The following is a 12646-nucleotide window of genomic DNA, read 5'->3' on the forward strand; positions in this document are numbered from 1 at the left end:
ATTCTTAAAATAACTTAATTCAGTTGAGTGGTATGCACACACTACTTCTTGCATATCATCTACACCTCCCAGAAAAACAAAACTGCTGGAACTCCTACTAAAAACAGTGTCATGCCTTTAATCCTTCTCACACTTACCTTTCTCACATTATAAAAGTCTCGATGGGGATTACTCTTCAGTTCTTTGAATTCTGACATTTCGTTTAACATCTCGTGTAAGCTAAATTTAGATTCTAAAAAGTTAAGCCTCCGATGACAATATGTTTTCCTGTTAAAGAAAACACAAAAATTAACTGTAATTCTAAAAACTCATTGTGTTTCAAATTCAAAAAGAACATTAAAGTTTTCACAGTAAAAACAAAGTTGTGGCGTTTTACGAGGTCCAAGGCAAATCCATTCTTTTTATCCTACTGGTTAACAAATATGTAAGCCAATTTCAGACCAAAGTTATCAGTGAAATCTCAAACAGAACTCTGCATAACCATGTTATGTCCTTCAACTTGTCCAAGTATTCATCACTATACCTGTGCATAAAATGCAGTCCTTTTAGTAATAATGACCAAAGCATGAAACCTATAATCGAATGTGTTGTCAACTGCAACTTCTCTAAAATGGTACCTCCAAAAGAACCATCTTCTCATATATAACAGCAACAACTTGTCATCCAGCCTTTCTCATAATGTTTTTTAAATCCTCCAAATGTATGGGTTTTGTCAGTTGAATGTGAGAAGCCACGCTAAGTTCCAATATGCTGTAATCTTTCATGCCTTGAGAATATATATATTATAGAAATACTTTTCTCCAAAATAATTTCTTGTGCCCTTTTTAGAAAATATTGTTTTTTGTTCCTGCTTGCCTACTCAGAGCTCCATCTTCACTTATATCATGCTTCTCCTTCTATTTTTAACCAATGACATGGTTTTTCTCCTCACCATCTGTCAATTCTTATTGACTCTACAATATTTTGGTAGCACTGTTAATGTAATAGCCTTCCTTTTCCTGCTTTATTGTTGCCAATCTCTCCTCACTAGGACACAAATCCTATTATGGTATTGGAAGTCTGTTTCAAACCCAGACTCACAGAACCCAAAAGTGATCAAGATCTGTTTGCCCACTGCAGGAAATCTGTTGGGTCATACTGTCATCCAAAAGACCACAAGCCTGAAGAGCAGGGGTGAGATTTCATCAGTTTACCAACAGCAAAGATTAAAGAACAGTGGCTCTTGATGTCTGAGCAGCCTCACGTGCAATAGGCATAAATGACAGAAAAGCACTTGCTACAAACAGGGAAACAATACCAAAAGAAGAGCTCATGCAACAGGATGATGGGAAAGACCTTTTTCTTTTGGGTTGTGTGCATTTATCAAAGCGTGTGGCTGAACCTACAAAAGCTTACTCTGAATTAGTGAAAGGAGCAGGTGACTGACCTACATTCACCAAGGTGCTCAGGGTTCTAACTTCTCCTACCATGGCCCTTCTTACTTAGGGCTTCCTGTTACAACTCTGAGGTCTAAGGTTTAAGTGAAAACTGCCAAAGGGGCTTCAGCCTGACTCTTTGTTTCTAGTTTTTCTCCTCATCATTTTATCCTCTCATTATCCATCTTGGAATATCCACTGTAACTGGAATGCATTTGCCCATTGCTGACTGTAACCAAAGCCTGCTCAAGCTGGCACTGCCTTGGAGCTGAAAACACTGGCAAGAAGCACAGGAGCTGGCTCCTGAGAAAGGGCTTAGGGAAATAGGCCAGGCTTGTCTGCTGCACGAGGCAGACAGACTGACACAGCTGTGAGACAGACACACAAGGGAAAGAATGCACCAGGTGGGGCTAACTGGGCACAGTGTCAGTGATGATCTCTCCCGGGCAGGAGGACCAGCAATGCAGCGCTGGCACACGGGGCGAATAGCTCAGAAGAACAGTTCAAGTTCCTGCTTAGTTCCATCCTAGAGTGGATTCTTTTCCTTTCCTGGTGTTGAGGCCATGAGAGATGGTGCTGTTTCCAATTGTCAGTGAGGAAGTAAACTTAAAACTGGATGCATGTGCTTTCACCATGCTCTAGGCAAGGACATTGCTTTGGCATGAGTGTCACTGACTGCACTAGAGTTATTACATTTCTAGTTTTTAGAGACTTCACAGGAATTTTATGTTGCTGAGCTGATCTGTATGCTCTTCATATGCAGGGTTTCTCTTCATGCAGCCAGAGCAGAATAGACATGAAGGAAAAAAACTCAGGTTCAGCATAGGTCAAAAAAACCCAAACCAAACAGGTTCAAGTTTCAGTTCTTGTGGTTCAAGAAGTTTGGGTTAGATTTGACTTGTATGGAAACATTTGGCCAATTTCTTGATTTTTTTTCTGTTAACCCCTTTTTTTTTTTTTCCCATGGTTGATGCTAAGAAATCAAAGAAATTAAAGGTAGCCATAAGAGGCATTGTATTTTTCCCCTCTTTAAGATTTTCCGTGATACATTAATGCTTGAGAAAGGCAAAAGAAAACACTACTACAGAACAGAATTGCTGAGGAATTAAATATCACAGTAATGAGAAGTACAAAACCACGGGTAAGCAGCAGCCAGAAGGGGCAGAAAGTGACAAAATAGGAACGTACGTTGGGCCATCTGCAATTAGAGCAAGAACATGGCTCAGGTCAAGGGTGTAGGTCTGCAGGTCAGGATATGGCAAACTCCGAGGCTCATTGAGCTCCATCATCACTTTGTTATCATAAACAAAGGGAATGCCACCTTGCAGCTTGATAATATAATCCAAATTGTCGGGAGCATCATCGAGATTATAAGGATCTTCATTTTCTTCTGGGGGTGAATGGAAAACTGCAAACAAATTTGCGTTACAGTTAGAAGAAATAACTTACACAAAAGGCATGATCATTACAAAAAGAACTTTCTGCTTCTGCAAAGCCTAATTTCTAACAGGTCTCAGAGCTTTCATTAAAATCCCATTCAGTTACTATAAAAGATCTGCTGTTACAACAAAGCTTTTTTTCTGAAAGGCTTTAGCTGCAGCCCCTCTCTAAATTAAGTGCCTACCTTAATTCAAATGTTGTATGTTATTAGAGTTCTATGAACCAATGCATACAGATTTAATAGTATTCTTTATTAGTGTGTGTTGGAATGAGTTTGAAAATGAGTTTGCAGAACTATTTAAATTAGGATGGTTGAAGTACAGTTGAGATTTTTGAACAATAAAATAGTTGCTGACTTAATACCCACCTTCACTATTTTCTTTTCACATTCGAACTCACTGTAGCAATCTTGAAAGTTCATATTTAAGCACAGAATCAGTTGGTTTTGTTGTGTTTTGATTGGAGGTTTTTTAGTTTGTGGGGGTTGGCCTGTGTATGTGTGGTTTTCTGTGATGATGGTTTTGTTTGATTTTTTAAAATAAAATATTTTTTCTAACATTTAATTTTTTTTAATAGAAGCAAGAAGCATAGAAGCCAAAGATAGTACAACACAAATCCAGTTTATCCCTTGGCCTTCTGATCATAAACAAAATCACAAAGTACCAGAAGCACAGTTGGGATTTGTTCAGTACAGTTTTTGTAAAGCCTTTAAAAAGTTATAAAGTTTTTTCCTAAGAATCAAGTAATCACACACACTTTGAGGAGATTTAGCATTATGTGAACACTCAAACATTGTCACTCCTGTTATGAACAACCGTCGCTTTTTTTACAATACCTTACCCATGCAACCAACACAAAGTGTCCTGACTGCATTTATGTTAACTGAACTACATTCTTTGGCTCAGTCTTAGAGATTTCCTCTTTCACCTGTTCAGTTAAGCCATGACAGAAAAGTAATCAGTAAAGTCCTCTTATTCATCTAGAGCACTTGAATGTATGTTATAAACTTATATTGTCCTTATCTTAATGTCCATGACTAGCTCAAATTTGTGCTAATTAAGACATTGTGTAACATGATTTCATTTTTTGTGTCGTAAGTTTAAAATCATAACTGTAAGCAAGTTATTAGCCTAATAATAGCTTGGAAATATTTCCCTGGCAGCTGTTCCAAAATAACTTCCTTGTCTTGAATATTCAATATACTGTCCTCTTTACACTCTTCGTGGAAAATAAACACTTGAAAACATATTTAGCCATCCTCTTTCAACCACTAAACCAGAGGGTAATTGATTTAAAATGTCACTTCAAAGCTGAAAATAAATTGTCAGCAACATGGATGCATCTACAGTGGCCCATCTGTACAGAGCAAAGGTTGCTCCTCACAGTCTAATCCAGAAATGAGCAGTGCAAACAGTTTAATACACAAGCAAAGCTTTCAAGACACAGCCCACCTAAGAGACAAAAATAATTTGTGACACACATAGTGGGGGAATATGTTCAACCTAACAAGCCTTGTTGAGAGATGAGTTTATTTACCCAGGCAGAATGCCCAACAAATGTGACTCTAAGCTTCCAGTCCTGACCTGACAAGTGTAGCCTGCCTGTGAAATTCCTGACTCAGGGCTTGCTAACTGGCACGTCTGTATCATGTTTCAATTTATGATGTCGATGAGCTCATCGCTCCTTTTAGTTCAGTACGCCAAGATGAGGAGGAATGACTTCACTTCAAACCACAGCCATGCAGCTTTTTCCTGAGGGAGCACAACTATGCTTCTTAATGTCCCATTTGCTTGGGAAATAGAGTGAGAATCTAGTCTTGATTTTTAGGTTTCGACAACTTCAAAGTTCCAAATCAGATACAGGATTTATAACCTAGGCCCATCAGTGATTCTCCACTCAATAACAGAATAAATTACAAAGTCAGTCAGAAGAGATCATCACAAAAATAGAGCTTCCCTTTACTACAGCAGTGCATGGGTTTAATTCCGTATTTTAATATAATATTTAAGTTTTTTAGAATGTAACTGAATATTTTAAAAAGGATATTCACCTGGGTGCACCTCATCTTCGACCTTCCATTTTTGATCCCGCATGCTGCACAGGTACTGAGATGTTGTTCTCGGGAAGCGATGGTAGGCGAGACGTGAGTACTTCTCTCGGATGAGAAGGGCTTTCACCAGGCTCTTGGCAGCTTGCTCATAGTCATCAACTGTAACCTGGAAGGGAAACCTGGATAAGTACTGGAAAAAAGGAGCAGTTCTAGCAACAAACCGATTTCCAGAAACAGAAATGGGGGCTTGACCATAAGGATCTTGCCCAAGGAGTCAGGAAGTCAGTGACAGAAGAATACAAGTACAATATACAAAACACACACAAATGTTTTTATCCTACCATATATTACCTATTTACTGAACATCTCATGAGGTTTTTTATCCAATTTATTATGAGAAAGAATACAAAACAACCTGACCTTGACCTCTAACTGTTTAACAAATCACTGTATTCACAAAGCAATTTAGAGTTTGTTGCAGAGTACCATCATATTGGCATTTTACACTTCAGGTACATATATGGGACCTTTTTTACACCCTCTAGATAAAGAAAGTGTGAAAAACAATAGTTTCTTACCCCTGCACAGTAGTCCCCACTAATTGAAACCCTCTGGAATTCTGGTACATCATATGGCACTTGGACTGGCACAAAAGCACTTGGAAGAACTGGCGTTGCAGGAGACAGGACGGGATTGGCCGGTGGTGCTTTCCATTCCTGAGGTGGAATTTGTAATGACAAAGACTGGGATCTAATCATCTTGAAACTTTTCTTCCTATGAATTCATGGTATAAAACATAAAATAAGCTGTGGTATAAAACACTAAATGCACTGGAAAACTGATTACAGCAAAGAAATCATCACCTAGGAAATTTAAATCTCTCATACCACAGAAAAAATGCCGGTCAGAAAGTGCTTGTGCTTTTAGCTTTTCTGTACTGACATTTCACATGATCTACACTAGACACAATTGCACTTACCCTCTACATGAGTCCAGTATGCCATAATTTATTTACAACCACTCCAAGATGCCCTAAGGTTTTTGTTTTGCTTCTCACAATTTCAGTTTCAGCAAGTCTCTGTGCCGAAGGAAAACGTGATCACTGTGCTCACTTTAGTAAAGGTCAATTCTTACAGACTGACAGCACCAGAATTCGTGAAGGATCAGACAGAAACAGGTCAGTATTACATATGGAAATTGTTCTAAGTTATCATGCTGTTACACACACTTCTCATTCTTCCCAAAACTTGCAAGACCTAAAACTCATCTAGTTGTCAGACAAGACTGGGCTGAAACAAAATTTCACATGCAGTCATTCAGTTCAACTTGTAAGGAAAAGGATGAGCACCAAGTTATTCCTTAGGCAGTGTTTGATGATACTGGAGCAGAAGGCTGATATTGGTTATCAGAGTGATACCACAGCATGGCTTTGATACACAAGTCCATTCCTCCTTTCAGGTGGAACTCACATAAATTTAAAAATGTTGCCTTTTGTCATCAAAGCTGTGATAGATACGCACCTCAGATAAACCAGCTAAAAAATAATGCTGTCTTTTCCAGTGAAGTAATTGTAATGCCTCAAGTGAAGCTTTGGAATATCTCTGAAGATGGAATTAATTTTCCTTACTCAGTTTTAATGTGCTTAAATGTATTTTAAGCATTCATATAATACATAAATACTATGTTATAAACTACCTGCGATATCAGTTTCTTTTGCATTGTGGAAATAGTCCCTACTTTTTAAAGTTAGATACTAAAAATGTTAGAAAAAATCACTAACAAAGAAAAAGGAACACTGGAACATTCTTTGAAAGCTGCATATTATACCTGTGGTATTCCTAAGAACAAGAACATGCAGTGCTGGTACAATTAACACCCAGATTTCATCCCCTAATGTACTTGTAGCCACCTTGGAAATAAGCATCAGTTTTGAAAGGCAGTGTTTGATGAACTGCAACTGGAAACAGCACAAGCTGTACTTGTGTCACTGTCCCTGAAGTACACTTCAGTCCTGCAGGACAGGGATGAACACTTGTTCTGTTCCCACATGTAAACAAAATACCTGAAATATCCCTTCCTGCAGTTAACCCTATACAAAACCCGAGTTTGTTTCTGTGAGACCAGTTTTCCAAAATTAAAAATGAAACACACTAGTTCAGGAGGAAATATATACTGAACATTTGACTGGAAACATCTGCTTTTCCCTTCTGTGCCTGTTTATGTCTATGAACATGCCAACTGGGAAACTCACTTGCACAATTCCAAACCCAAAGTCTCAGCTTGTATCATCAGTGAGTCATACCTTAATTTAACTAAATTGACTCTTCTCCCTTCTGTTCCAGAAACATGATTCCAAGTGTTGCCCAACTGCCTGTGTGCAGCTAACCAGGTACATGTGTTCAGCTATCGCTTTCCAAGGCTTTCTTGTCTGCCTGCTTTTTGAAGAGTCTGTACACGTCCAACCCATTTGGTGTCAGGCTGCTGCTGAGCTCATGTGACTCCAGAAACAGCCCAGCAGTCCTGTGAAGGCAAGACACTGGAACAGCCTGACATCAGGGGACGGCTGCCTCTCTTACAGAGGAAAAAACAAAAAAATCACAAACCAAAGCAAGTTTGCCTTCATTACAGCTGTGGGTAAACTAAAGGTAGAATGCAATTTATTTTTTTTTAATGTGCATTTTTATGGCTGACAGTGGTTAGATTTTATCTCTGTGAGTAAAGGAAACCTACAAATAACCTCATTATGCCAATACCATTTTTCACCTTACCCCTTGATCTTAAATATAAATGATTTGCTTTCATCTCTTTTTGCAGAGACTAAAAGAAGTCTCATGCCACTGTCACTTTCTCTGTGTTAAAATTTTCTGTTTGTCTTAATGAAACTAGAAAAAGACGGGGGAGTGTTTCTTTTTCTGACTCTTCTTTCATTAAAGGGTCTTGGGGTTGTGTTTATTCCTACCCAGCTATGCTGTTTATTAAATTTTCATAAGCAATATCTGTGCTATTGCTGGGAACACAGCTGAGACAACCTGACCAATCCAAGCTCCCTGGGGCCCATCCCCATACCTCCTGCACAGGACAGAAGGACCCCACAGGGGTACCCTGGTACCTGCTGCTGACCTTTCTCCTGAAGTTGTAAGAGGCAGAATGCTGTTTGCCAGGTATTTCAATACCAACTCAAACTCATTTTAAAAAAAAACAAAACTATTTTCCACTAAGAAAGCAACCAGGGGACAAACCTTTTAGCTGTTTCCACAGACTGCTGTTCTGCCAGCTCCTTCTGCAGCTCCCTCTCCTTGGCCTCCTTCTGCCCAATAGGGCAGTCTTCAGGCACGGTGAAGAGTGACAACGCATCTTTGCTGTCTTCTTCTCGCAGAACTTTGGCAAACACCTTCTCTGCCAGGAGCCGCACATGCTCGTCCACCTCCGAAATGTTCAGCTTGGGAAACTGCCGCGGCATCTCGCCTGATGAGGAGCACAGGTGATAAAAGTTAGAGCGACAGGACGAGCGAAGATGTGCCAGAGATCGGGGTTTTTTCCATGGGCTTCCTATCAAAATTCAGAGCTTGGAGCAAAATCAGAAGAAAGTAGAACGGCTGAGCAGGATTTAAACTAGCACGCAGTACACAAAAACCACTGAGCAGCTCTACTTTTGGAGCCATGCTAATTTGTGCATCAGGAACCTCTTGGTATGCTCACAAAAATTCCTAAGCAATTTATGTAGAGATTTGCCAGGAGATTCCACTTACTCGCACAGACGATTATTTGTGATACAGTGGATGCTCAGCCGTGTGTCCTTGCACTGAATCTGGAAATTGCCTTCTTCCTTGCCCAGTGACTTCAAACCAACAGGCAAGTTAGAAAAGAAGGTTGTACAATTCCACCTCACCCCATCCCTTGCCCAAATCAGAAAGTCACGGGATTGCTGAGAAGTGACATAGTTGCGCAACAGGAGCGAAGATAGTATAGTTAACTCAGTGACATTTTTCCATTTCTAGTAGTTCATATCACATTTTTGAATGCACTTGGGAAGCAGATAGGTCTTGGACTTCCATTTCTACGTGGCATTTAAATATTACTTTTCAAAAAGAATATGGTTTAAATTTTTAAGTAGCTAGCCTTTCATCACAAAATATTTCTGTTTTGTTCTAGCATCACTAGTAAAATGCCATCTTTATTGTTTCTTCCGTAGTTTCCTGGCATTACTTTTATTTAATTTTCATACAATCCCGAATGTGCATTTTAGCATAACTGGAAGCGTTCCAGAGGGAAAAAACACAGTACTCAAAAGCTACTGACCAGCATTATTTGTTGTGTTCCATAAAGCTTTCTGAATGCCTTCAGTATGATGGAGTTTATAACAAATAAGATTAAATTCTTATTACATAAGTTAAAAATAGCTGCGAACATGTCACAGCAAATGGATCCGAGCACTGCCGGAATGTGAAGTCTGGATCCAAAACTGACATTTCAGAATCCTTTTTGGTTAGAAAAGCGCGAATGTATTTTGTGAGATAGCATTTATTTAAATAACAACATACCCTGGAAGTCAGCATGGAGCATGGCAGCTTTTTATCTCTCCAGGCACAACTTATCAGGGCCCCCATTACAATTTTTCTGTAGGCATGCTGCAGGTTTCACGTGTTGATACGTGATCCTGCTGTTTTCAGCCTAAAAGACTCTAATTAATGTTTTCACAGTTGCTTTGAGAACATTTTTGCTTTTATTCTAAAAGCAAATGTAGTATGAAACGGTGACGAGTTAAACTGGACCATAACATGGCAATTTAGTGTTCCCTTACATTACTTTGCATTCTTATTTTATAAGAACCCATTCACATCCCAGTAGAAAAGCATCTCTGTTTTTAAAGAGCTGTGGATCTGACTGTGCTGTTTTCTGCCTGGAGAGTATTTGTTTTGCAATTAGTATTAAGTCTTCCTAAAATCAAGCATAACTACATAAGAAATTTAAATTAAAACACATGCATGTTTAGCTGAATAATTCAGTGACCATGCACTACCGTGTCTTAGTAGCATCCAAACTTAGGTCTGGTTTCTCAATTTCAGCCCCCAAGGAAGTCATGAGAATCTGTCCCAACCTCAACGAACACAGTTGTCAGCAGCAGTGCCTGCCACACAAACAGCTGCCAGCAGCAAGGGCCTTTTGGGCCACTTCAGCCAGGGAAAAACTCCCCTTATACTTACTCAGTCAGTAGACAGCTACAGTAAGAGTGCTAACAATACTAGTACAATGTCAAATAATCTTTTTTGCTGCCGTGCAGAAACTGCTGAGCATTTTCCTAGTTTAAATGAACTTTTTCCTAGAGGATTGTGATCAGAAACAGAAATGCAGTAAGAAACACTGTGTGAGAAAATGCTGTGTTTTAAATCCTCACAATAAGATAGTGAAGAGACAGAAAGTATAGATGTAAGTACAATCCTTTACTGACATCAAAGTTTTTTTCTTTCTTACAGAACCCAAGCTCACATTCTCCACTCAAGCATGAGACGCTAAGGCACAGAACAGTTTGAAATGTATGTTCACCCACATCACTGCTAGCTCATGGCACCAAAATGAGCCTAATAAACCTAAAATAGTTATGAGGCACCTCACGCAATACTGGATCGAGCTGTGCCATCCTGAACTAGAAGAGGCTCTTGAATCCAGTATCCTTCTATTGAACTGCTGTCCTTTGCCCAAGGTGAGCAACAACTAGACGTTTTAATGGGATGGGGAAGGGTATGAATGCCGCCCAGTAAATGCTCTTTTCCTAAATATCTCGATCTAATAGAAAGGTTGCTTGCTTTTCAAAAGATCTGCACCTTTGCAGAAGAAAAGAAAGCTATTTCTCTTGAAACATGCTGCGCTGGAAAAAAAAAAAAAAAATTAGATGGGATGATTACTTAAAAAGCAATTATCGATCAGGCATTTAACGGTCTTGAATCTATACCGAGCACATGCCGTGAAAGCCAGAGCCGCCTCCTAGCCCCGCGGATGCCCAGCGGGCAGCGCCGCATCCCAGCGCCGCGAGCAGGTGGGGCCGGGCCCGCGGGCGCTGCCGCCGCAGGAGCCCCGCACGGCTCCGGCCCAAGGTCACCGCCGGCGCCCCGGGCCGGCCCGGCGCGGCACTTACCGAGCGCCCCGGGGAGAGCCATGCTGGGGCAGGGCCGGGCCGCCGCCGGCCGGAGAGACGCTGCCCGGAGCCACCGGCGGAGGAGGCGGCGGCGGGGGGAGGAGCCGCTCCCGCCGGCTGCCGCCGCTCGCCGCTGCCGCATCCACCCGCCGGCCGCCCGGTACCGCAGTGCCGCGCCGCCCCTGCCCGGCCCTTTATGGCCCGCGGGCGGAGGAGCCCGCTCGCCGCGCCCCCGGCCCCGCCGGGCCGCCCGGTTGCCCGCGGGGCGGCCGCATCGGTGCGGCGGGCGGGGGGCGCAGCCCGCGGGGCGGGGGGGCCGCGCTGGCCCGGCCTGTTCTGTCCTGCCCTGCCCTGCCCGGCCCCGCCCCGGCGCGGGGGGCGAGCGGCGGGGGGCGCCCTGGCCGTACCTCTGTGTTCCGGGGCCGCGGCGCTGCGGGCACCGGCTGCACCTGTGGCGGGCACGGGCGGTGCCTCCCTCGCGGGGCCGCGGCCTCAGCGGCAGCCGGAGCGACAGAAAAGTGGCCCCTTCTCCTTCCTCTTCGGCGGCTTGAAGGCAGAAGTCGCGGCGTCACATGGCCCCCGGCCGGCGCGGCAGGCAGGGAGGGTGGGAAGGAAGGAAGGAAGGAAGGAAGGAGGGGAGGGAGGCCAGCCCCACCTGGATTCGCCTTAGCTGTGCCGCCTTCCCGAGCGGCTGGTTCAAAACTCCTCGAAAAGCGCTTTAACGTCGAAAACTTGGGTTCGAGACCGGAAAGTTGTGAGGCCAGTGCAGAATGACAGCCGGTAAGTGTGCTGGCGATGTGTCCCTATCAGCAGTGTTTTCAACAGCGGCTGCCCTTCAGTGTAGCAGCCCGGTCCAGGTGCCCCGTCCGTATTTAAAAATAAACAAACAAAACCCCAAGAAATTTTCCGGGTAAACAGGCCAAGGCAAATAGCTGAAGCTCAAACCCAGCGTGACTCAGCAGGAATGAGGATATTAAGGTGTAAAATAATTTGACCTTATATTGAGAGATTCTGGGCCCTGAAGCTGAAAGTTCTAGGGACATTTTTTGTGAGCTTGGGTTACAATATTTGGAAACTAACCTGAAGACGTTTAGATATAGAAGTGTCTTTACGATGAAGGAAAGCCCTGCAAATGCAGTGAGTGAAGGTAGTTGGTGTAAAAATACGAGCAAAGTAGATGTCCCAAAACACGAGGGATCAGGTAGTGCTGTGTTCCCCCCGCCACCTTGGTAGGCATAGAAATGCTCTGTGCGTAAACCTCAGGGGATTATGGCTTCAGAAACTCCTTTACTTCACACAGCTAGTGAAGAAATCAAGTGAAAAGAAGGGAGTTTTCCATCCCAAGCCCGAGTTGCAAAGGCAAGAGGATATTTTGACTCTTAGACAAGTGTCAGCACATTCATCCTCACGTGGGCATAAGAAGGCTAAGAGTTATGGCCACAGCTGTTGTATGTGACGTGTAGCAATCCAAAGCATTCAAAAATGAGTCAGCCATAATTAAAAAAAAAAAAAAATTAAAAACAATATTGACACTACAAAAGCAGGCATTGTTTCTCAGCCTCAAAAAAGGACTTAAGCTGTGTGTACGTGCTTTTCCCACAGTAACTC

At 42.4% G+C, this 12646-nt stretch overlaps 1 protein-coding gene across 2 annotated transcripts in view; it reads right to left on the minus strand.

The window, feature by feature from the left end:
* Positions 1 to 11503, minus strand: part of AMPD3 (adenosine monophosphate deaminase 3) — a 33208-nt gene extending 21705 nt beyond the window's left edge. Inside the window, exons 1-6 of one of the 2 annotated variants that reach the window (XM_040066338.2) lie at positions 11446 to 11503; positions 8145 to 8370; positions 5484 to 5679; positions 4906 to 5071; positions 2604 to 2823; positions 138 to 267 (exon numbers count right to left, since the gene is read on the minus strand). In XM_040066338.2, coding sequence (XP_039922272.1) covers positions 138 to 267; positions 2604 to 2823; positions 4906 to 5071; positions 5484 to 5679; positions 8145 to 8365 — 933 coding nt within the window. In that variant the 5' untranslated portion in view covers positions 8366 to 8370; positions 11446 to 11503. Of the gene's footprint in view, positions 1 to 137; positions 268 to 2603; positions 2824 to 4905; positions 5072 to 5483; positions 5680 to 8144; positions 8371 to 11038; positions 11145 to 11445 lie in introns of those variants that run through there. The other variant, XM_040066337.2, reaches the window with a different exon arrangement.
* Positions 11504 to 12646: the final 1143 nt, after the last annotated feature.

Source organism: Hirundo rustica, chromosome 6, assembly GCF_015227805.2.
Source record: "Hirundo rustica isolate bHirRus1 chromosome 6, bHirRus1.pri.v3, whole genome shotgun sequence".
NCBI classification, from domain to species: Eukaryota; Metazoa; Chordata; class Aves; order Passeriformes; family Hirundinidae; genus Hirundo; species Hirundo rustica.